The sequence below is a fragment of the Sinocyclocheilus anshuiensis genome, unplaced genomic scaffold, assembly GCF_001515605.1.
Source record: "Sinocyclocheilus anshuiensis isolate Anshui unplaced genomic scaffold, SAMN03320099.WGS_v1.1 scaffold2210, whole genome shotgun sequence".
Taxonomy (NCBI): Eukaryota; Metazoa; Chordata; class Actinopteri; order Cypriniformes; family Cyprinidae; genus Sinocyclocheilus; species Sinocyclocheilus anshuiensis.
Window position 1 is genome coordinate 36,446 of NW_015558698.1, and position 24,605 is coordinate 61,050.

Genomic DNA, 24,605 nt, shown 5'->3' on the forward strand with positions numbered 1-24,605 from the left:
CGTGAGTGTGTGTGTGTGTGTGTGTGTGATGGTTGGATGGAGGTTTGCAGTTGTTGTTGGGCCGGTCCGCTGGAGACTGAGGACTGAATGAAGCAGTTCTTGACCTCATATCTGAGCAGATCTGTTTAATGAACTCTGTGTTCAGTATAAAGTGTAGAGACTGAGATCACAGTCACACATTACAGTCCCTTCAGACGCCAAATGATGTCAGACTGCCTTAATGCTCTTGTTTGTAATTAACTCTTAGCTGTTGTCAAGGTCATTTCATTTTCACTTTTACTTAAATGACTTGCAGTGACCCAGTATAATGAGCAGGTAATTTGCCAACAGCTCCCTGGAAGCCTCCTCTAAACGCTCATTAAATCTGCATGCGCCGAGGGACGCTCTCAACAACAAACGCTTCCTCACTCTCTATTCATTCCACAACACGCCGTAATTTGATCAACGCAGCCGGTTAGACTCTCACGTCTTTCAGACAAAATAAGATAAGAGGAGAGAAAAGCAGTCTAAATATTGTTTTGCCTCGTGCTGATTGATTACTTGTCAGCCGTCGCAGCTGGCGCTCAACAAGAGAGATCAATAAGCCAATTTAACCATTATTTTAAAGGCTAAATCCAAATGTGCAAAATGAGCGTGTGGAACAGGCGGGGCGACACTGGATGTAATTCCTGTTATTAATCATGATTAGAGAGCAGTGCGATGCTGTGCTGTTAGAGGCTGAGTTTGAGCTCTCAGCAGCAGAAGCGTGTTAGGATCCACACGTGTGACGGTCAGGGTTTGGGGGTTTAGCTGTTCTGTGTGGTCCGTTTGTGAGGACAGCAATGTGTAATCACATAAGAACGACATTCAGAATAACAACCGTTTCCAGAGGCTTCTAGCAGTTCTGACTGACATGCTGTTGCTTTATTTATGCCTGTGTGTGTGTGCGTGTGTGTGTATTTGTTTATGCTACATTGTAAGGAACAAATGTCCCCACAAGGATAGTAAAACCTGAAATTTTTGACATTGTGGGAACTGGCCTGCGGCCCCCACGAGGGAAAAAAATTATAAAAAATAGTAAATTATGTTTATCTGAACGTGTAACAATGCAAACAGGTTTTCTGTAAGGGCTAGGTTTAGGGTTAGGAGATATAAAATATCGTTCAGTCAATCTAAAAGTAATAGAAGTCTATGGAAAGTCCCCACAATTCACAGAAACAAACGTGTGTGTGTGTGTTACAGCTTTAAAACATACGTAAGACAGTGTAAATGGGCACAGATGCATTATAATGTACATTGTTATACCTTTAAGCCATAGGTAACTGAGTAATAATAATGGAATAACACAGTTATTTCAGGTTGTTAAATTGCAGGGGGGGGTTTTAATTTAAAATTAATTCCTTTAAGTTGTCTTCCTCTCATTGTTCTTCTCTTTTGTTCTTCTTCTCTTCTCATAACTTTAACTGTAATCTTGCTGCTGCAAGTTACTGTATAAAACTGCACTGGAACAGACTAATGCTGTCGCTAACAGAACAAGCTCAATAATGTCATCATCCATGGCTAATCAAACAGACCTAACGTGTTAATTAGCGGTCAGTCTAGTAGGTGTAACTGTACGAGTGAATTGCTGATCCTCTGTCATGCTGCAGGTCTCCAGCGCTTCATATGCATGTTTGCTGTGGATGTCTGCATTTATCAGCTTGGTCACACAGTGTTCATTTATTAGTCATCATTAGCATTCCTGTAGTTTGAACAGTAGATCGTGACACTAACAACAACAGTGTTGTGGGTTCACTATGCAGGGAACGCATGAACTGATCAAATGTTTTCAATGATGTATGTCACTTTATAAAAGTGTGCATGAATGTCACATGATGTAAAGTCTATAGGCCTTCCTAATAATGCCTGATGGCTGATTTTTAAACACAGAATCTCAACCGTGTGACGCCCGAGAACCAATGAGCTTCTGTTGACCATATCTGATGAGCTCTAGGAATCAGAATCAGGATCAGAAAGAGTTTGTTCACACACTCAAGGAATTTGTTTTGTAGTGCAGAAGAAAGTGCAGACAGTGTAGGTATACTAACACAATAATAATAACACTAAGGCAACATTTACATGAGTGCATTTTCGTTTTAAAACGCATAACTTTTGCTACGGTTATGCCTGTCGTTTACACTACTCAGGCATTTTCGACCCTCAAAAACGGAGACTTTCAAAAACGCCAGAGATCCCGTTTTAGTTGAAAAACTCTGGGGTTGTGTTTCAGTGTAAACAGACCAAAACGGAGACTTTTGAAAATGATGGCATGGTTGCTCATAGTTGTACATGCATTAATGGTCATGTGACATGCGTTTTCATTTGTGTAGTGCAGAGATTGTTTCTGAAACGCAGTGAAAACACCAGTGTAGACGAGGATCGCTTTTATTTTAAAACGCTGTTTTAAAATGAAAATGCACTAGTGTAAAAAGGGCCTAAAAAAGACAAAGAAATTAAATAAAATACAATACAGTAGTAAAAGTATAGAAAGAATATACAATAGACAGATTTCTGAATATATATAAATATATAAGCTATTCACAGTTTGGTATGTGCGTTGTTCAAAGTTTATACATGAATCTAAGCCTAAATTAAATCTGTTCATCAATATAAAGCGATTGTGTCTCTTCAGACGACTTGAATAAAACCATTCATTTGAATTAATTCAATTCAATTCAAGTTTATTTGTATAGCAGTTTTCACGATACAAATCGTTGCAAAGCAACTTTACAGCAAATTAAGTTTCTACAATATTTAGTGGTAGCTTATCAGTGGTGACTGTCAGTTAATGTACATATGGCAGAAATGTACGGAAAAATCAATTAAAGACGTAATAAATTGCAAATTGTAATCCAAGATATTACTCTTACGATGTCCTTTTGAGCTGGGTTTCGGTTTTGCATTAAAGTTTTGATTGCACAATGGCTTTTAATGGAGGCACAGCTTTATGGCAGATATCTAAATTTGTGCTTGGAGTGACATGAGGGTTTGTAAATGATGTTTTATATTCTTGTTTTGTATTGCACCGCTTCAATCTACAAGTGTCACATGACAAATAAACGAAAGGCAGTAGATTGTGTGAGAATCGATGGTAATGCAATCAGAGATACACATTTAGTCTGGACTGATGGATTCTGTTCTTGAGCTGTTATTGTGTGCTGGAGAGTATTGTCTCTCTGTCTCTACACCTTCTTCTTCACTGAAGCATGATGTCCTCAGAGCTCATCATGACACAGCCAGCTGGTCATCTGTGAGAGAAACACACTGAATCAGTCTGACCGCTGATACAGCAGGACGTATTAAACTAAAACATCAGATCAGTCAGATGTCCTTGAGGTTGGTTGTCAGTTCTGTACATGAAGTTATGTGCCTTTTGAAGCCAAAGTAAAATTATCTTTAACGATCACAGATGGAAATTATGTCCATACCTGAAACCTTGAAAACACTTCAAAAGTTGTGTTAAACATTCATCTCCAGAATTTCAAGATATTTAACAGTGGAAGCTGCTTACAATACAGTAAGCAAGGCTGTTTTAAATGTATTATGCCAGACCAAACATGTATGAAAATAACTACACATATTTTTATCTTCCTTGACACCAGACTTTGTGTGACTAAGAGCATTAAACATATTAAATGAAGCACATTACTGCGTGTTTTTCCTCTAACGTTGCCATATTAGCGAACAAGCCGTCTGGGACTCGTTTCATAAATATTGAAGTGCTTTGCTCCAACGTAACCTCCTGCTCTTCATTATGCTCGATGTTTTATTCATAAATCCCATTTCCAAATTTGTCTTTACCAAGCCCTGAAAGATGAATGTGATTTTGTTGTTTTTGTTTTTTTTTCCCCTTCAACATCTCTCCCTTTTGCAGTTTATTATTTATTCATGAGATGTTGTTTGGTTATTCATGAGAGCAGAAGCATAAATGCCTCACAACCATAAATGCTTTCAGCGTCAGAGACTGGATCTGAAACAACAGTCCAGCAAAATTCCTTCTGCTGACCTCATGCCAAAATGTGCTTTCTTAAACAAGCAATATTTCATAGTAAATTAAAACAATGCAATATTTATAAGCACGTCATGTTCCTAGAGTTTAAGTGATTCTGCACACGCTGATTAGCTTGTTCGAGTGTTTGGTTTGGGTTAGTTCTAAACTCGGGACACTGCTAAGAACCTGCGATGAGTTTGTTTATGAATGTATATTAATGTGTTTGGTGGGAGTGTTTGTAAGGTGGTCATCTGGTCGGTTTTGGGTTGGTCTGGTTTTGAAATGCCATGTCCATCTACCGGTGCAGGCTTGAGCCGGACACTCATTTATCCTCATTTTAAGAGCATTATTTTATACTTTTATACAATGGTATATAAGGAAAGGAAAGGAGGCCAAGTGTGGTGTCCCATACTTGGAATTTGTGCTCTGCATTTCACCCATCCAAGTGGGTAAACACACAGCAGTGAGTAATGTACACACTAGGGGTTGCACAGACTAATCGACTAGTCGACTTCAATGCTCTGCCATGACGCTTTAAGCTTGACGTCGACTAGTCGCTGGTCCTATAGAGGGCTCAACAGGATAATAAATCTTTGAAGGACTTCCACATTTACGCTCCGTTTCCAAACATTTCAAATGACAAATAAATGCATATCACATAAAAGTCGACTTAAAAAAATCAGAAGTCGTCCAACCCCTAGTACACACACACACCTGGAGCAGCTGGGGGTTTGATTCTTGCTCAAGGGTCTCACCTCAGTCGTGGTATTGAGGGTGGAAGAGAGCGCTGGTTATTCCCCCCACTTACAATCCCCGCCGGACCTGAGACTCGAACCCGCAACCGACTCTCTAACCATTACGCCACGACTGTCCCCAGAAATAAAAATATAATAAATACATCTTAATGTTCTATTCAAGTTAATATTAAGTGATCTATATTTTAGACGGAATATTGTCATTATGGACTGTGTTGATCTATTTCACCAATAATTGCATCTCTGATCAACATGGTGGTGTTTTCTGAATGATTCAGTACTTTTGAATGAATCAAGTGAGTCAGTGATTCATTTCAAGCCATTCATAAAGAGAGTTGTTCAATTTTAAACTGCATATTAGTATACTACTCTTACTGTTTATCTTTCTATGGCATAAATATCAATAGTAGTATGCTAGTATGTGGCTCACAAATCAAGCCACTTGCTTAATTCCTGAAGGAATCAGCCATTAATGCATCGGTTGAATTAGTAAATTAATGATTCACTTTTAGTATATTTTAGTATAGGTATTACTTTCATTGTTCTATGTTCAATCTATTTACATTTAAAACACTAATCTAATATGCAGTTGTAAATGCAGTGTAAATGCATTCATGCCGTCTCTGAGCTACATTACACAGTCTGTGTAAATTAGGGCTGTCAATCGATAAAAATTTTTAATCTGATTAATCACATCCTTTTTCTGTGATTAATCGTGATTAATCGCACACTTCATGAAATTAAGTATAGACCATTTATCTTGTTTTAAATGTTTATTTTGTCATTATTTGCTATATCCAGCAAAGTAAACCAAAAGATTGAAGGGTGATTCTCAAAAATCGATATTTTCTGCAAGCTTTTTTCAAGATAAATTTAGATGTCTTTCCAAAAAAGGACACTTAGAAACGCCAAAAGGACACCAAAGAACCAAATGATATAAGGAGCCCATGTAAGCACATGAAAGAAAAAGAAATCCAAATTTTATAGTAGGCTATGTGTACAGTGCAACACCAAAGAGCTTTTTTACATTTTAAAGAAGCCAAGTTGCGATACCGAACGGGACCACATGGAGATGCCAAGAAAAATCCCTAAACCAACCGCCTGCTGACTGCATATAGCCTATCTACTACCGTTTTGGACGGATTGTTTGAATGCATTCAATTACTGGATCATTGGACTGAAAACTTTCCCGGAGTTTAGCGGCTTAAAATGCTGATATAGACAGTTAATTCCTCTCACGCATGTGAAGAACGCACGTGTTAATTTGTCGTCGGCTGTAGTCTGTGCGGTGTGTCCGAGTGCAGCTTTTTGGTCCGATGCTGCCGACGTGAGGCAACAACACCGTCGGCTTTCGTCGCCGCTTGTTCTTTGAAGTCGGCTTGGTGTGTCCCGGCCTTTAAGGATTGTAAAATTAATCACATGCGTTAACGCGTTAACGATCACAGCCCTAGTGTAAATACATCTAAATGCCACTTCAGGTGTAGCATCAGTGCCACTTCTGCAGTGCAGAGATGGATTTTGTTGTTATCAATTTCATTTGATTGGTTTCAGCCCTGTAGAGTCTTATTATTTACATTTACATGCATTTACATTTATTCATTTAGCAGACGCTTTATCCAAAGCGACTTACAATTGGGGAATACATCAAGCAAAGTTTTTTTTTTTTTAATTTAGGATGAAGTCAGATAGTGACGAAAGAGGTGAGTTTTCAGCTGTCGCTTGAAAGTTGTGAATGGTGAACGAGTATGTTCTGGAAAGTGATTTTGAGCCTCTCTGTGATGGTACCACGAGGCGTCGCTCACTAGCGGATCTCAGACTTCTGGAGGGGATGTAGATTCGTAGTAGTGAGTGGAAGTAGGCGGGTGCTGAGCCTGTGGCTGTTCTATATGCAAGCATCAGTGTCTCTAACTTGATGCGAGCCGCGACCGGTAGCCAGTGCAAGAAGATAAAGAGAGGTGTAACGTGGGCTCTTTTGGGCTCGTTGAAGATCAGTCGTGCCGCTGTATTCTGAATCATTTGTAGAGGTTTGATTGTGCTTGATGGAAGTCCAGCCAGAAGAGCATTGCAGTAGTCCAGCCTAGAAATGACAAGGGCCTGGACAAGAAGTTGTGCAGCATGCTCCGTTAGAAAGGGTCTGATCTTTCTGATGTTGTGCAATGCAAATCTGCAAGATCAAGCAGTTTTCTGCAAGATCGAACTATTATTCTAATGGCATTTATTGAATACATTTAAGAACATGACACATCATCTACACTAGGGTTAGAAAACAGGTCTTCACAGGTAGTATGGAGGTAGAAGAGCATCCAGAATACAAAAACTGCATGACATGCTGTCTATTAAGGTGCCGTCATTTGTTTCAGTTGAAAGAAGAACAACGACTTAATATGTAATTATATAACATTTTATGCTGGATGTGGAATCACAAGCATTGGAAGTCAGTAAGCTAAAGCTTATATGAAATTGCTCTTGATCATTAGACATAAGGATGTGATAGAGTCTGAAAGCAGTATTATGAGGAGGATCTTTATAAACCAGAGCCCGAAGGCAGCTGTCTTAGATTTCAGACACAGCCTTTGTCGATTTGTTTTCAGCTGTGTCCCATTAGTCCTCCTGTATTTTAGCCCTCACATTTACCTTGTTTTTATCAGGCTTTGTTCTTGGATTTTAGTGTTTTTCTCTGTTAAATGCAGCTGCATGATCCTCTTGCTCTCAGTAAGACTCTCTGTGTAACAGTAATATTAAAAGTGTATTCATCAATAAATGGAGGAAGGCATCTGTGAAATGATGAAATGTAAAAGTCTAAAACCAGGTTCTGTGGCAAACAGCAGATCACCAGCGGTCTTACATGCGGTTAATGGAGCTACAGGACGACCTGTGCAGCTCTAACGCAAACAGCTATTCATGTCTGTAAAAGGAAGGAAAGAAGCACAAAACCTCCATCAGCGAATGCTGTAGAGCTGAGCCGCAGGTCACAGAACACAGAAGACTGAACTTTAGGAGCTGCTGCAGGTCTTTATCTGAGATGAGGTGAGATGTTGAGCGAGGAGGCTGTGAAAGCCCACAGCTGGTGTGTGTGTCTGTGTGTGTGTGTGGACACGCGGGTCATGAGAGCTGCTATTAATACACTCCGCTATGGCTGAATTATATCCACAAGCTCCGCTTAAGCTTCTGTTACAAATGATTAATTCTTTAATAAAATGAAAAGACTGGTGACGAACACAAAGGTGAAGGAATCAACACCAGACACAGGAGAATACTGTATATTCTGACCAAAAGCATTGGCTGGGAACTTTGGAAGCTTTGGAAAGTTAAATGCTTTTGTGATTTTTCCCCCCCCTCACTGTTTGAAATTAAACTTCAATTAAATCAATTAGATCTATTAGTCTCTCTTTGTATTTTGCTTTATATGCTTATATCACCATTTTCACACACTTTCCATAAAAACTCAAAGAAGCTTTTTGTTTGAGCTGTAAATCTCAAAATGTAACATAGGGAGTCGTGACAACAGAGATGTGGATCCAAATACAGGCTTTAATAAAAAAAGTGTAGTCAGACAGGCAAGGTACAGTACCAGCAAACAGTAGCAAACAAGGTAATCCAAAAGGGAAATCCAAAAACAGGTGAAGGTCAGGGCAGGCAGCGAACGATCAGAATGTTTTCATAACTTAGTGAAACATTAGCAAAACTTAGAACCTTTTTTATTTTTTTTGATGGGGAGTTTTCTAGTCTTTAATAATGCTCTCAAAACGTCAGCACAAAAGCATTATTTATACATTGTCCATGGAACATTTTATTTCTGAAATGTTTTTGTTGGACGCTTTTTTTATGTTACTATTGGTTTCAGAACGTTCAGAGAACATTCAGTTGTAACATTCACAAAACGTTGAATTAAAAAAATGGTTGTTCCTGTAACATTAATATAACCAATAAAACTCCTTAAAAACATTTGTGTCATGATAACTTTCGGAGGGATTGGCATGGTAATGTACATGAAAATGTTGATGTATTTGGTCTTGGTGGAATAGATCTGCTGCGGCAGAGCAAGTACTGAGACTTGCTAATACATCCACAACATGCTGCTGTGAGCATGAAAGAAATACTGCTGCTGCACATATAACATATATGAAATAACCCCCATGTAGCATACATGAATCACCCCATAGCAGATATATACAGGTGGAGCTGGGGCAGGTGGAGGATTTCTAAAGCGCGCTGCAACTGCTACAGCAAGCACTAGTGAAGTATTTGAATGTTGAGCAGCGAGCTCATTGGCTGCTGATACAAAAAGAACCAATCAGCTGCGCCATGTGATGATGTTATTACGCCAGATTGAGTTTGACCTATTGGACTGCACCATCTAGAGTTTCATGACAGAACTTTATATTTAAAAAAATTGATGTTTTGAATATTCAGAGAACATTCCGAAATAAAGTTTTCATAACTTAATGGGAACATTATCAAAATATTTTAGAACATATTTTTGTCAGTCTGCGCTGTAGGTTTGAGGCGTAAGTATAAATCGATCCCGTACCCCGGTTTACGCCAATGCAATGAGACTGCTGTCTATAAAGAGGCTCCTAACAGCTCATAAAGCCTCATCCTCCTCCTGACCTCTTGACCTCTAATCGCTGTCTCTGACATGAAGACCTACAGCCAGATTTCAGTCCTCCTCCAGAATTTTTATCCACTTCCAGCAGAAACACTTCATCTTCTTTTAGGTAATGGGCAGGTTATCGCTCTCCTCTCCTTCTGCTGGCTGACTCTCTGTAATATTTCTCTCTTTCTCTCGGTCTGTTGTCCTTCAGGGCCACAGCGACGCACCGAGGACAGATCATCTTCAAGGACGCTCTGGCGCAGCAGCTCTGTGAGCAGGGAGGTGAGGAGCATCTCTGATCCGTAAACTTCAGATGGGTGTTAGAGAAATGACAGAGAAACTAAATATACACACAGTCTGATCTTCAGCATGTGCAGCACATCAAATGACAGAACACACAGGCATTCCTATACATTAACAGTAAAGGTTGAATAGTATGAATGTTGTACTCACCTGACGGTCTATTTGCCAAGCCATAAGAACATAGGCATTCTTACTAAAATCTGAATACTTACTAAAAAACTAAAATCTCTTCATATGTGTGTGCAAAGACAATTGATGCAAACGTTCAACCTGCCACGCACTCTACTGAATAACACACAATATAAGGGCATGAAAGTTTTTCCAGCACTTACACATGAAGGTTTTAAAGAAGTCCATTTCAAGTTTGAAGGGCTTAAAGCTTTGAGTGGTTAAAGGAATTATAAATATCCCAGCAGGACTGAAGACTTGAAATAGAGAAATGAGGCGAATCTCCATCAGTCATAAGACATAAGCAGATTAACACACGGCTCAAGAGAAGATCTGAGACTGAGAGCCGCTGAAGCTTTAAAAAAGTGAGCGAGGACGGCGCAGACATTTGACTGGCTGATAATGTTTCAAAGCGGCGTGTGCAGATGTGGGGTTAAGGGTTAGCAAGACTACAACCAGTGAATAGAGCGTATTTCAGCAGTGCTGTGGCCTCTAGAGAGCAATAAGACAAAATCAGCTCTGAGATTAATAACACGACAACATTCAAAGCAAAAAAGGGTATTTAAAAATTTGAAAACACAATAGTACAAGGGAAAATTCAATACAGATTTGTCAGTAGAGAGTTTCAGTCATGCTAAAATACACCAGTATTAGTCAGTGAGCTGAAACACTCGTCTATATGTCACTGTACAGCACTACATAGAGCAGACATTGACCTTAGTTTACATAGATGTACTGCTGAAAGAAAGACTCGTCATTAACCTGATGATTCAGATGATTTTATGAAGATTTGTGTGTCTGCACTTTTGAAAAAAGAGTGTTCATTATGGAAATAAAATCATTTGCTTAAGTGTGAACTTAATGTACTGTTTTTTTGGACACTTACTGAAAATGTATTATACAGTTACAATTTTTATTGAATGCAAATAGTTAAACTTCAGAGTGCTTATTTGGATGCACCTAAAAGCAAAATTTGACATTATTATAAAGTGCACTTTTTAAAAGTAGACTTAAGTGTGGTAAGAAACAATTAAGTCAATTAAGTGGCCTTTTATTTCATTGATATTATCTGCAATTACAGTTTTTTAAAATAAATACTTTTAAGATTTAATGTACACTGCAAGTGCACATTCAATACCAGGTTACACTTTATTACAGTGTAATTACACCATTAATAGTGAGTACTATTTTATCTTTAACATGTACCGTACATACTTTATGGTTAGGATTAAAGTTTGGTTTAGAGTTAGTTGCATGTAATTTACTGTTATTACTATAATAAGAACATGCAACATGTGTAACAAGGAAACTGTAAAATTAAGTGTTACCCACACTTCTTTTTCACAAGGGTACTTCTGTTTTTATTATGTGGTAATTGTTTTTATAAAAGAAATAGGGATGACAGCAGTTTTATTGTGGATAGTGTGAATCAAATGCAAATATGTAAGTAGTTTAAGAGTTTAGAGAGGCTCATTTGCAGTGGTTTATATTCAGATTGGTGACAGTGATTTCTGTGGTACTAGTGATTCTGACTGATGGATTTTAGTGTTGAGTGTTGAACACAGCATATTGTAAAGCTGAAAATCTCACGGACCAGAAGTATATTTCATCATTTAACAGATTCTGAGCTCAGAGTAGGTCTGTGCTGAAAGCTTTATATGTTATTGTTATGGAGAAAATCAATGGATTTGTACCTCTGAAACCAGACTGTTGCATTTTATTACCCACTGTTTACCATTAGTTTCCTTGCAGAAAGAGGAAAATCATCAAGTGTATGAAAGTGAAATGAGCCAGAAGACTAGCTGGAATTAATAGACAAATGACAGCATGTATCCACAGATAAACACATAAAGGCATGCTAAAAAGAGACTTTAAGAGCAGCAGAACTTCACTGAGAGAGAGAGAGCTGCAGATGACGCTAGTATATCAAAGAGTGATATCTGTGACAGGTCGGGATGAGGAAAGGCGACCAGAGAACTCTGCAATTTCCAGCAGCTCCATAAATTAGTGCTTTATGGGACACGCTGGACTCGTATCCCTGAGGATTGATTATCGAAAAGTGACTATAACTCACGGGGGGCCATCAGTGTTGGGCAGAGGAGAGGAGGACGATCAGAAGCAGAGCAGATATACGACAGCAGACACGCGGCCTCTAGATGGAGAGAAGCGCTAAAGATGAAAGATGTGTCGCTGGAAAATAATGTCCTGCGCCTCAGACACCCAAACGCAAGCGCTCGCACCACTTAATAACACCCAGTGCCAACTTTCATCTGAATGTCCGGCTTTGCATTAAAGAAGTTGGAGAATGAACCGGCCCGCTCCAAATCTGCAGCCGAGGCTCATGGGAAGCGCGGGGCTGTTAAACTGTCAGTGTAAGCCGGTCGCATTAGCACAGATCTACAGGAAGAGCGCCGGAGGTAATTAAAGTTCTTAAGAAAGCGATCGAGGATTAAACTAAGCCTGAAACGAGTGTGACTGTCTGCTGTGTGAATGCTTGATGTAGACAGAAGAAGAGGTCGACGAATGAACGGCAGAGAACGAGAGCAGAACTCCACAGACAAAGATCATGTGTGTGTGTGTGTCACATTACCTTTATTTATATAGCGCTTTACACAAAACAGAGGGTGTCAAAGCATGTTTACAGTGTTAAACAGGAAAATAGTGTGTCAATAACGCAAATAAAATGTAATTATGCTATAGAAGCTCTAAAAAGAGGACAATAGTAACCAGTCAGTTTTCCAGTTTAAGTCAGTTCATTGTTGATTCAGTGATGTCATCGTACAGCTCAGTTCAGTTCTCTTCCAATAGTGTCTGTGCCAGGGGTAGGCAGGTTCGGTCCTGGAGAGCCGCTGTCCTATAGAGTTTAGACCGAACTTGCCTTGCCCCTGGTCTGTGCAATCAAGGCCATGATATTGACAAATATTAAGTGTCGCTAACTAAGCAAGCCAAAGGCAACAGTGGCAAGGAACCAAAACTCCATTGGTGACAGAAATGAAGAAGAAAACCTTGGGAGAAACCAGGCTCAGTCGGGCGGCCAGTTCTCCACTGGCCAGACAAAACCAGCAGTTTAATTCCAGGCTGCAGCAAAGTCAGATTGTGAACTGGCATCACTCGGAACATCCATCTAGTTCCCTCCACATGGAACATCGCATGGTGAAGGAGCCGAAGCTGGTCTGTGCAAAGGACTCGTCTGGTTCTTGTGGTCTTTGCTGAGGATTTGTGCCGATGGCCGTCTAGGTGATGAGGTCTTCAGAGGAGATCTGTCTCTAGGGCTCATCTAGTTGTCCTGGTCTCCGCTGACATTCAGGGCTGTAGAGGTCATCTCTAGGTGCTGCCCCCCCATCTGATCTGGATACAGACTGGATCTGGTGGCCACGGTGACCTCGGAATAAAATGAAACAGACTAATAATAGTGTACAGTAGATGCCATTCTTCTAACAATGTAACAAGTGTGTTACAGTATGTGTATGCCAGGTTAAAGAGATGGGTCTTTAATCTAGATTTAAACTGACAGAGTGTGTCTGCCTCCCAAACAATGTTAGGTAGATTGTTCCAGAGTTTGGGCACTAAATAGGAAAAGGATCTGCTGCCCGCAGTTGATTTTGATATTCTAGGTATTAACAAATTGCCAGAGTTTTGAGAACACAGCGGACGAGAAGGACTGTAATGCGATAAGAGCTCGTTCAAATACTGAGGTGCTAAACCATTCAGGGCTTTAAAAGTAATCAGGAATATTTTTAAATGTATATGATGTTTAATAGGGAGCCAGTGCAGTGTTGACAGAACCGGGCTAATATGGTCATACTTCCTGCTTCTAGTAAGAACTCTAGCTGCTGCATTTGGGACCAGCTGGAGTTTGTTTATTAAGCGTGCAGAACAACCACCCAATAAAGCATTACAATAATCTAACCTTGAGGTCATGAAAACATGAATTAACATTTCTGCATTTGACATTGAGAGCATATGTTGTAATTTAGATATATTTGTAAGATAGAAAAATTCAGTTTTACAAATGAAATGTGGCTATCAAAGGAAAGATTGTTTTTAAATAGCACACATAGGTTCCTAACTGATGACGAAGAATTAACAGAGCAGCCATCAAGTGTAAGACAGTGTTCTAGGTTATTACATGCGGATGTTTTTGGTCCAAGAATTAACACCTCTGTTTTTGTTTTTTGTTTCAGAATTTAGCAGTAGGACAATGCTAGCCATCCAGATTTTTTTATATCAACTATGCATTCCATTAGTTTTTCAAATTGGTATGTTTCATCAGCCCGTGAAGAAATATGGAGCTGAGTATCATCAGCATAACAGTGAAAGCTAACACTGGGTTTCCTGATGATATCTCCCAAGGGTAACATGTAAAACGTGAAAAGCAATGGTGCTAGTACTGAGCCTTGTGGTACTCCATACTGCACTTGTGATCGATATGATACCTCTTCATTCACTGCTACAAATTGATGGCGGTCAGATAAGTACGATTTGAACCATGCTAATGCACTTCCATTAATTCCAGTTTTTTATATCGACTATGCATTCCGTTAGTTTTTCAAATTGGTATGTTTCGCCGGGCCGCGAAGAAATATAGAGCTGAGTAATCATCAGTATAACAGTTAAAGCTAACACCGTGTTTCCTGATGATATCTCCCAAGGGTAACATGTAAAACGTGAAAAGCAATGGTGCTAGTACTGAGCCTTGTGGTACTCCATACTGCACTTGTGATCGATATGATACCTCTTCATTCACTGCTGCGAATTGATGATGGTCAGATAAGTAAGATTTGAATGATGCCAATGCAATTCCACTAATGCCAACATCATTTTCTAGTCTATTTGAAAGAATGTTGGGGTTGATAGTGTCGATAGATCGAGTAGCACTAATAGAGAGATACAGCCACGATCAGATGATAAGAGCAGGTCATTTGTAACTCTAATGAGAGCAGTCTCAGTACTATGATACGGTCTAAATCCTGACTGGAAATCCTCACAGATACCATTTTTCTCTAAGAGGGAACATAGTTGTGAAGATACTGCCTAGTATTTTTGACAGAATAGGAAGATTTGAGATCGGTCTGTAATTAACCAGTTGTCTAGGTTCAAGTTGTGTTTTTTTTAATGAGAGGCTTAAAAACAGCCAGTTTGATGGTTTCTGGGACATATCCTAATGATACTGACGAATTCATAATATACTGTACATGTTGTTGGTTTAGATCAGGACTGTCCAGACTTGGTTATGGAGGGCCGGTGTCCTGCAGAGTTTAGCTCCAACCCTAATTAAACGTCAGGTGTGTTGAGGCAAGTCGGAGCTAAACTCTGCAGGACACCGGCCCTCCAGGACAGAGTTTGGGCAGCCCTGGTTTAGATGATTTATATATATATACTGTATATATATATATATACTGTATACAATTCTTCCTCTCCTATAGCAGAGAATAGTATATCTGATACGATACTGTAGATGCCTGCTGTATGGTTATAATTTTCTCTCTGATACAGTAGTATCGATCTTGGAAGTAAAGAAATTAATTGTGTGTGTGTGTGTGTGTGTGTGTTCATTCAGTGGAAGTGCTGTTTGACATGTTAGTAAACAGTGTCAGTGTGATAAAAGTGAACATTCACCATGACTGCTGGTAAAATCTGTCTCTTCATCCAAACACTTGATAAGGTTTTACTGCTTACAGAGGAGGACAATGAGGAAAGCCAGAGCCGTCACTCCCGTTACCCACCATGCATAGTACACAAGTCAACAAAACATTGTTTCTGTTTAGTTTCTAGCCTTATCTCATGAGAAACGCTCTGCAAACGGTTTTCCAAAATCACAGTTTGTCCCTCCTACTACAGGCCAATACGGACGAGACTTAAATACATACAAGCTGAATAAATATTCAAATTATGTTCTGTTTACTTTTAAATCAGCTCACCCGGTTTGGATGTTAAATCTGATTATAAAGATCAGACTTTCTAAAGCACTGAATGCTCTGAATGTCCAGTCTGTGTGCTGAATGAATCTTTCAGTCTGATTTCTGGGGTTTGAACCCATGACTTTTGCATCGATGCAGAAAAACCATGTGTGACTTATTTAACAAATATTTGCATTGGCTCAGCTAAATCGCAAACTGTATTCCAGAGCATAAGTAACTGATAACCTTCCTCTGTGAACTTGATTTGTCTGAATGGGAGTAACAGTCGCAGTAGCGCCACCCAGTGGACGTTTGATTGGAAACTGCAGTTTGAACCTGCAATTACATTCAGAACTCGACCATTATTACATTCATAGTCACATTCGCTCATGAGACTTTCACAGTGTGTGTGTGAGTTCTGAAAGAAATAGGTCAGCAAATGAAATAGAGTACAGCTGCTTTATCATTATAATGTGATGGATTTTGGGTAAAGATTATCTGAGGTTATTGAGGGAAGGATTGACTATATGATTTTTGGTATATCGGTACAGTTTAGAAGATAAAAAGGTTTTTCCAGAGAAGATGAAGGTTTCTGAGTGTAAGGTTTAATGTGGTTAATTATAGCTAGACGTGTCAGAGGCTTTAGATAAGGAAAGACTGAACTGTGAGATTAAAGAGAGCCTGCAATGTTCTCTAGAGCGTTAAAGTCAGTTATAAAATAATTTGTAATGATGTTTCATTTCATCTGTGAAATAACAAATAGTAACACCTATACACATATATAAATAAGAGTTAATCATTCATCACACCTGTTGGCATTAGAGAATAACATCCATACACTGTCTAGTCGAATCAAACCTTTTGTGTTGGGTCCTTTCATACATTTCAAATTACTGTGGTTGTAATGATCTTCAGAACCAAACATTGATTAAAGTAGCAGGCTTTTGTTCATGTGAGATAATAAGATGGTGGTTAGCCGTCAGCAGCTTCTGAAGGGATTAAGCGGATTCTGGTGAGCAAGAGGATGATGTGTAGGGCAAATCATGAATAACTGTATGATGAATATGTCTGATTTAATGTCCAGTATTTTGCATAAAAGTACTGTCAGAAATAATGGCGTTTTTGACCAGGGGTTCATTTAATTCAGCATAAATTTTGGTTTAAGAATAAGTAGTCGTGATCTCAGTCCCAAATAGACACTCAGAGAACGGCTGCCGGTCCGATCCTTACATCTGGAGCAAGAGTCTGTCAAAATAATTCAGCCACAAAACCCATTTAGTTCATTTTTTTAATTCTTTCATGAAAACAGTCTGGAGCAACAGCTATTTTAGATCAGTATACGGTTCATGTGATTAGACTTTTAGTACTTTAAGGTTCGGTTTTACTGCTGGATGGGAGTTTGTACCGAAATGTTATTTATCTGTAGTTCGACAAAGCACAGAACTTTCAAAAACATTCAAACAGGAATTGATCAAATTAATAAAAGAATCAAAGGAATTATTCCTCAATGACCTTTATTAAAGAAAACATTTCATTCTCCATCTAAAAATGTCCACAGCAGGCTGTACTTGATTTTTTTTATCGTTTTATCACAGGATCCAGACACCACAGACGGAGAGAGGCAGGAGTGTTAAATGCTCCTACATTAGTAATATTTTGTTGAAGTAGGAGGTGAAGACTCATGGGAGTGACATTGTCCTAGTTTTTAGATGAAGTACAGAGAAAACCGTTACCCTTATTATAGAGCCGTGAGACACTGATCATTAGAGTCATTTTGGCAAAATAAACTCTGACCGTGAGATCAGGACCCTGACGGTCATCGTGCTCTCCTCAGCTTCCGGCTATTGATTACAAGCTTTAAGATCACTGTAAAATCAGTGCTAAATAATAATAATAATGCTAAAGTCCTCCAGGATCATGCCAATTAGTTCTTCTGACTTGCAGAATGAAAGAGAGCAAGAGATAGAGCGATACAAGACACACGGTCAAATGCACAGCAACTGTCATTGGAGAAAAATGTTTGACCGATCAGTGATTGAGAAACATAACATTCCAAAATCTCCATAATGAAGTCATTTAATGTTTGCAGGCTTCTTTGTATTAATTACAAAGGGATTGAATGTTCACTCCATGTACTGTATATTTATTAAAATGATCCTTACCAATCTTTCTCCTTGTATCTTTTTATATTTACAAGTCTTTAATTAGAAATGTTCCATGTAAAGGATGTTTTTGTTTTGTCTCTTTAAGCTCCCACTGAATCTCCTCTTCGGCCCAGTCTAGGTGAGTAAAAGCATCGGCAGACACACTTGTGCTGACGTTACTCCTCACTGCTCCTCACTGTGCTCCTGTCTCTGTGTCTGTCCTCGGTATCTGTCGCTGATGTAAAGCTGTGGTTCATGGTGATCATGCTGTTCTCCGGGATGACTTTGAACACAATTCACAAGAAGAGCTTAATCTCAATATCTGGTGAGTAACACTCGTCTTTCTTTGAGCTGTTTGCTTGGCAGTGAAGCTGTTTTCATTTCCTATATAATATTTTGCATTGATGCCATATAGAGAGCTAGAAGATGTGTTTATTGTCCATGGCTGGTTCTCTCGCAGGTCAGACTGCAGTAACTGTGAGGTTGGAGAGCAGTGTGGTGCGCTGATGCATGGAAAAGCAGTGATGTTTTGTGAGCCCTTTGGACAGAGAGAACTGGTAATTGTTTACAGAACAGATGTAATCAAGTGAAAAACAGCACATTTTGCCCTGAAGGTCTGGATGTTGACAAACAGCAGCAGGCAGTGAGTTGTGCTTCTCTATATAACCATGTATGTGACAAATAAAAATCTTGAATCAAACAAATAGATGCACGTCTGTCCATACAAAACTCCTGCCAAACTCCTCAGAGTGACTTATAGTCAGTAGAATGTCCATCAGAATAAAGTTATTATTAGATAGATAGATATTAAGATATTAGATATAGATATTAAGCAGACAATCACTAATACTCGAATGACTGCTAGTTGACATGGAGTTGCAAAGTTACTGATAGTTAGTAGAATGACTAAAGTGGACTATCAAACTAAATTATTACACAAGAAAATAAAACACACACACACATTAAAGACTGGTGGTGTGGACGCTGTGTAGCTTTGCAGTGCCGTGTCTCGTGTGCTGTGTTCACATTATTCCTGTGTGAAAGAAGCAGATCTGTGAATAGAAATGAGAAGCTCATGGTTTTATCGTCTCTTTTAGACGACAGTGGCTCTGAACACGAGCACCGCATCAGTCCTGCAGTTTGCCTTTGGTGAGTGTCTCCGTCCTTCTGCGGTTACTGTAGCTCATGATTCTTCAGCTCCTGCAGCCATAGACGACTGGTTTACAGCTGAATACTTTGCAAAAAAAATTATGCATTTTTGTCTTGTTTTCCAGTAAAAATTTCTAAACATTCTTAAATCAAGATACATTTATTTGAGATGCAAAATTACTTAAGATATTAAGACTTGTCTGAAAAATTTACCTTTTTTTTTTCAGAAAACAAGTTATGTCATTTTGCATCTCAAGTGAATGTATCTTGATTTAAGAATGCTTAGAAATTTTTACTGAAATACTTAGCAAATCACATTTAGCTGTATGTATTTTTCTGTATGACGTTATTAAGTGAATCCATTCTAATGTGTGACGTTCTTGTGTGTGCATTTGTTGTTCAGGATCTGGTTCTTGTCGGTTCAGTTACTCGGACCCCAGTATCATCATCTCCTGTGGTCTGAACTCCTCTGATGACTGGATCACCTTGGAAAAGATCAGGTTTTACTTTATTTTAGGACATGGCTCCCACACACTCACAGTATTACTGTTACCATTATGTAAATACAGCATGAGCAGTGCATGGATTTTGTGCTATAAAAACTCATAATTTAAGGTTACATATGTCTGAATGAGCTTGAGCACTTGTATGTTCAGTTCTCCAGTGTTTTTATCGTATGTATTTGGTCTGGCAGGGCTCCCACTAACAGCAGCACAGTGGTCCATCTCCTGCCATTGCCTCCGGGCTGTAAAGGGGAGGCCATTCATCTGCGCTGGATTCAGGAGCCACCCGTGGGGCCCGATGGTTATGAGTCCTGCTGGGGCCTCGATAACATACTGGTGCTGAACACGGCCAACCGGCCCCCGCTGCTGGAGGACAGCCTGGACCCTCTGGACACGGCCAACTGGCTCTTCTTCCCTGGAGCCACAGTAAAGGTGCATGACCAAATAGTGCCATCCAGCAAACTAGAAACCATCCCATATGAAGAAGCTCAAAACGAGTGCTTATTATGAAAATAATGCACTTTAAAATAATATACTTAAGTTCATTTAAAATATATGAACTATACATATAATCTTGAATAACACACTACAGTTAAAATTATAATCTAGTACTTTACATATGCTTTAGTATGTTAGTCAACACATCAAAATAAGTGTACTTCTTTAAAACATGAGAACATAAAACATGTTGATTAAAAAAAGAAGATTAAAGCATAATGGTTTAAAATGTACTTTAAAGTAAAATGTTTAATTTGACAAGTGTGTTAAGAAATTCAGTCATTAAAGTGTTTATCTTTAAGTCACTTAAATGGCCTTTTATTTCATTGATATTATATTGTCTGCCAGAAAAATGTATTTAAAAATATACTTTTAAGATTTGAGCACTACAAGCGCAAATTCAGTACAATCAAGCACACTTCTTTTTCATGAGGTATGATTTATGAACGCTTTCCTTGCAGAGTTCAGTTTATGGTTTAATGTCGCAAAGTAAAGCGCTAATATGACGGGTCAGAACACAAGGCCGCAGCTTTGACAGGGTCATTTCTTACAGCAGCCCGGCGAATGTTTACCAGCCCACACTAGCAGACAGGTCTGTTCCCCATAAATGGCCCAAGGCAGAGGCTGTCTTTAATGTCTTCTCCATCTGCCCTGCATTCATGCAACATGGAGATTTCAGTTTTGTCAGAAACATCTGTAGCACTGTAACGCTTCCTCTCGATTTATTCACTAGCACGCTTGTCAGTCAGAGGGAAACTCCTTGTACTTTCATGGCGGAGAGGGATTCGAGCACAGCTTCGCCTCCACACGAGACGTGGACCTGCACCGTGAAGAGGGACGCAGCTACTGGGAGGAAGACTTTGAGAGTCCACTGAGTGGGTGCGTTTAGATTGGGATTCGTGCTAGTGGATTGCTTTTGTGAAATAGTATTTTAACAGTAGTTAGGTCAGTCAGTAGACAAACATACTGGTGATACATTGAGGTGTTGACATTTCAGTTTTGATATCTTGGAGCTCTCTAGACAAATTTGATATCCAAAAGCAAACATTTGGGTTACTAACAGGTTACGATCAGATGCTGTTAAGTGTAGCAACAGTTTCGTGAAGAACAGAGAATTATATGTATGGAGGTGTGATTGTAAGTGCTGTGTGTGGCCTGTAGATGGGAGGTTGATGGAGCGGTGAATGGAGTTCAGTGTGGAGAGGTGGAGTCTGAATCTGCACTCGTCTTTCTCAAAGATGGACAGAGGAAGGTGTGCACACCTTACCTCAATACCACCGCCTACGGAAACCTGCGCTTCCACTTCACCATGGGTATGACTTACACTTTTACATGCACATTATGTTGATGCTGATGTGTGTTCAATGTATGATCTCTGTGTGTTCAGTGTCTGATCTCTGTGTGTTCAGTGTCTGATCCCTGTGTGTTCAGTGTCTGATCTCTGTGTGTTCAGTGTCTGTTCTCTGTGTTCAGTGTCTGATCCCTGTGTTTTCAGTGTCTGATCTCTGTGTGTTCAGTGTCTGATCTCTCTGTGTTCGGTGTCTGATATCTGTGTGTTCAATGTCTGATCTCTGTGTTCAGTGTCTGATCTCTCTGTGTTCAGTGTCTGATCCCTGTGTGTTCAGTGTCTGATCTCTGTGTTCAGTGTCTGTTCTCTGTGTTCAGTGTCTGATATCTGTGTGTTCAGTGTCTGATAGCTGTGTGTTCAGTGTCTGATATCTGTGTTTTCAGTGTCTGATCTCTCTATGTTCAGTGTCTGATATCTGTGTGTTCAGTGTCTGATAGCTGTGTGTTCAGTGTCTGATATCTGTGTTTTCAGTGTCTGATCTCTCTATGTTCAGTGTCTGATATCTGTGTGTTCAGTGTCTGATAGCTGTGTGTTCAGTGTCTGATATCTGTGTTTTCAGTGTCTGATCTCTCTATGTTCAGTGTCTGATATCTGTGTGTTCAGTGTCTGATAGCTGTGTGTTCAGTGTCTGATATCTGTGTTTTCAGTGTCTGATCTCTCTATGTTCAGTGTCTGATCTCTCTGTTTTCAGTGTCTGATATCTGTGTGTTCAGTATCTGATCTCTCTGTGTTCAGTGTCTGATCCCTGTGTGTTCAGTGTCTAATCCCTGTGTTTTCAGTGTCTGATCCCTGTGTGTTCAGTGTCTGATTTCTCTGTGTTCAGTGTCTGATCCCTGTGTTTTCAGTGTCTGATCCCTGTGTGTTCAGTGTCTGATCTCTGTGTTCAGTGTCTGATCTATCTGTATTCAGTGTCTGATCCCTGTGTGTTCAGTGTCTGATCTATCTGTGTTCAGTGTCTGATCCATCTGTGTTCAGTGTCTGATCCCTGTGTTTTCGGTGTCTGATCTCTGTGTTCGATGCAGGGGGTGGAGACTGCGATCCTGGAGAATCCAACAAGAATAATGTGGTCCTGTTTGGTCATTCAGAGGGCAGGAAAGATCATGTGCTTCTGGACATACTTCCGTACTCAGCCTACAGGGTAGAAACCTAATACAGTCTATAGTCAGATTTAGGTTACATAATCATTTTCAACAGTTGACATGTTCTGTTCAGAATGTATCATTCAACTATTTCTCTTATTTCTTTTGTGATTTACTGTGTCATGTTCCCATCTGTATACACCTTGACATCTCTTGGCTTTCTCTTCCAGAATCCTTCAGTCGTCTCGGTTGGTTTGCCCACAGAACTTCAGACTCCAGCCACTCAGTTTTGTCTAGAGCAGAAGTTTCATGGTGGAGCGAACCGTCACATTTGGGCTGTGGACTTCCTGCAGCTGCTGCCGGTGCTGCCTGGAGCAAACACTCACCTGGTTCAGTTCTCAATCAACCTCGGGTGTGGAGCCTACCAGCCGGCCAACAGGTGATCAGATCAGAAAACAATGATAACCCAAAAATCATCACTTACTCACCCTCATGTCATTCAAACCTGCATGGCTTCTTTCTTCTGCTGCTCATAAAATAAGACATTTTGAAGAACACTGGGGTCCAAACAACAGTGGACAAAACAACACTGAGCTATCTTTTAAAACATCATCTTTTGTGTTTGCAATTATATTTGGGAAAGTCAAATGATGTCAATAGAATAGAATAGAATAGACTTTCTATTGCCACAAGAACAGCAGGAATGGTGGAAATTGTAGTTTGTGTTTGTTTGCAGCGGTAATAGTAGACTGCTCAAAAAATGAAAGGAACACTTTGAAAACACATCAGATCTCAATGGGGAAAAATATCATGCTGGATCTATGCTAATATGGACTGGGTAATGTGTTAGGAATGAAAGGATGCCACATCATTTGATGGAAATGAAAATTATCAACTTACAGAGGGCTGAATTCAAAGACACCCCAAAAATCAAAGTGAAAAAATGATGCAGCAGGCTAGTCCATTTTGCTGAAATTTAATTGCAGCAACTCAAAATGGTACTCAGTAGTTTGTATGGCCCCCACGTGCTTGTATGCATGCCTGATAATGTCAGGACATGCTCCTAATGAGATGACGGATGGTGTCCTGGGGTATTTCCTCCCAGATCTGGACCAGGCATCACTGAGCTCCTGGACAGTCTGAGGTGCAACCTGGACCGAAACATAATGTCCCAGAGGTGTTCTATTGGATTTAGGTCAGGCGAGCATGTAGGGCCATTCAATGGTATCAATTCCTTCATCCTCCAGGAACTGCCTGCATACTCTCGCCACATGAGGCCGGGCATTGTCGTGCACCAGGAGGAACCCAGGACCCACTGCACCAGTGTAGGGTCTTCCTAATGGCAGTCAGGGTGCCATTGTCTAGCCTGCAGAGGTCTGTGCGTTCTTCCATGGATATGCCTCCCCAGACCATCACTGACCTACCACCAAACCGGTCATGTTGAACGATGTTACAGGCAGCATAACCTTCTCCACGGCTTCTCCAGACCCTTTCATGTCTGTCACATGTGCTCAGGATGAACCTGCTCTCTGTGAAAAGCACAGGGCGCCAGTGACGGACCTGCCAATTCTGGTGTTCAATGGCAAATGCCAGTCGAGCTCCACGGTGCCGGGCACAGGGCCCACTAGAGGACGTCGGGACCTCAGGCCACCCTCATTAAGTCTGTTTCTGATTGTTTGGTCAGAGGCATTCACACCAGTGGCCTGCTGGAGGTCATTTTGTAGGGCTCTGGCAGTGCTCATCCTGTTCCTCCTTGCACAAAGGAGCAGATACCGGTCCTGCTGATGGGTTAAGGGCCTTCTACGGCCCTGTCCAGTTCTCCTAGAGTAACTGCCTGCCTCCTGGAATCTCCTCCATGCTCTTGAGACTGTGCTGGGAGACACAGCAAACCTTCTGGCAATGGCACGTATTGATGTGCCATCCTGGAGGAGTTGGACTGCCTGTGCAACCTCTGTAGGGTCCAGGTATCACCTCATGCTAAAAGTAGTGACACTGACCCTAGCCAAATGCAAAACTAGTGGAAAAACAGTCAGAAAAGATGAATAGGGAAAAAAATGTCTCCACCTGTAAAACCATTCCTGTTTTGGGGGTCATCTCATTGTTGCCCATCTAGTGCACCTGTGGTTAATTTCATTAACACCAAAGCAGCTGAAAC

The 24,605-nt window shown here is 40.1% G+C and overlaps 1 protein-coding gene across 1 annotated transcript in view; it reads left to right on the forward strand.

The window, feature by feature from the left end:
• Nucleotides 1–24,605, forward strand: part of LOC107681433 (reelin-like) — a 112,127-nt gene that overhangs the window by 34,360 nt on the left and 53,162 nt on the right. The window contains 11 exon segments of the mRNA XM_016477736.1: nt 9,570–9,640; nt 17,980–18,012; nt 18,120–18,198; nt 18,334–18,430; nt 18,971–19,022; nt 19,426–19,522; nt 19,717–19,957; nt 20,757–20,902; nt 21,185–21,336; nt 22,394–22,509; nt 22,681–22,889. Coding sequence (XP_016333222.1) covers nt 9,570–9,640; nt 17,980–18,012; nt 18,120–18,198; nt 18,334–18,430; nt 18,971–19,022; nt 19,426–19,522; nt 19,717–19,957; nt 20,757–20,902; nt 21,185–21,336; nt 22,394–22,509; nt 22,681–22,889 — 1,293 coding nt within the window.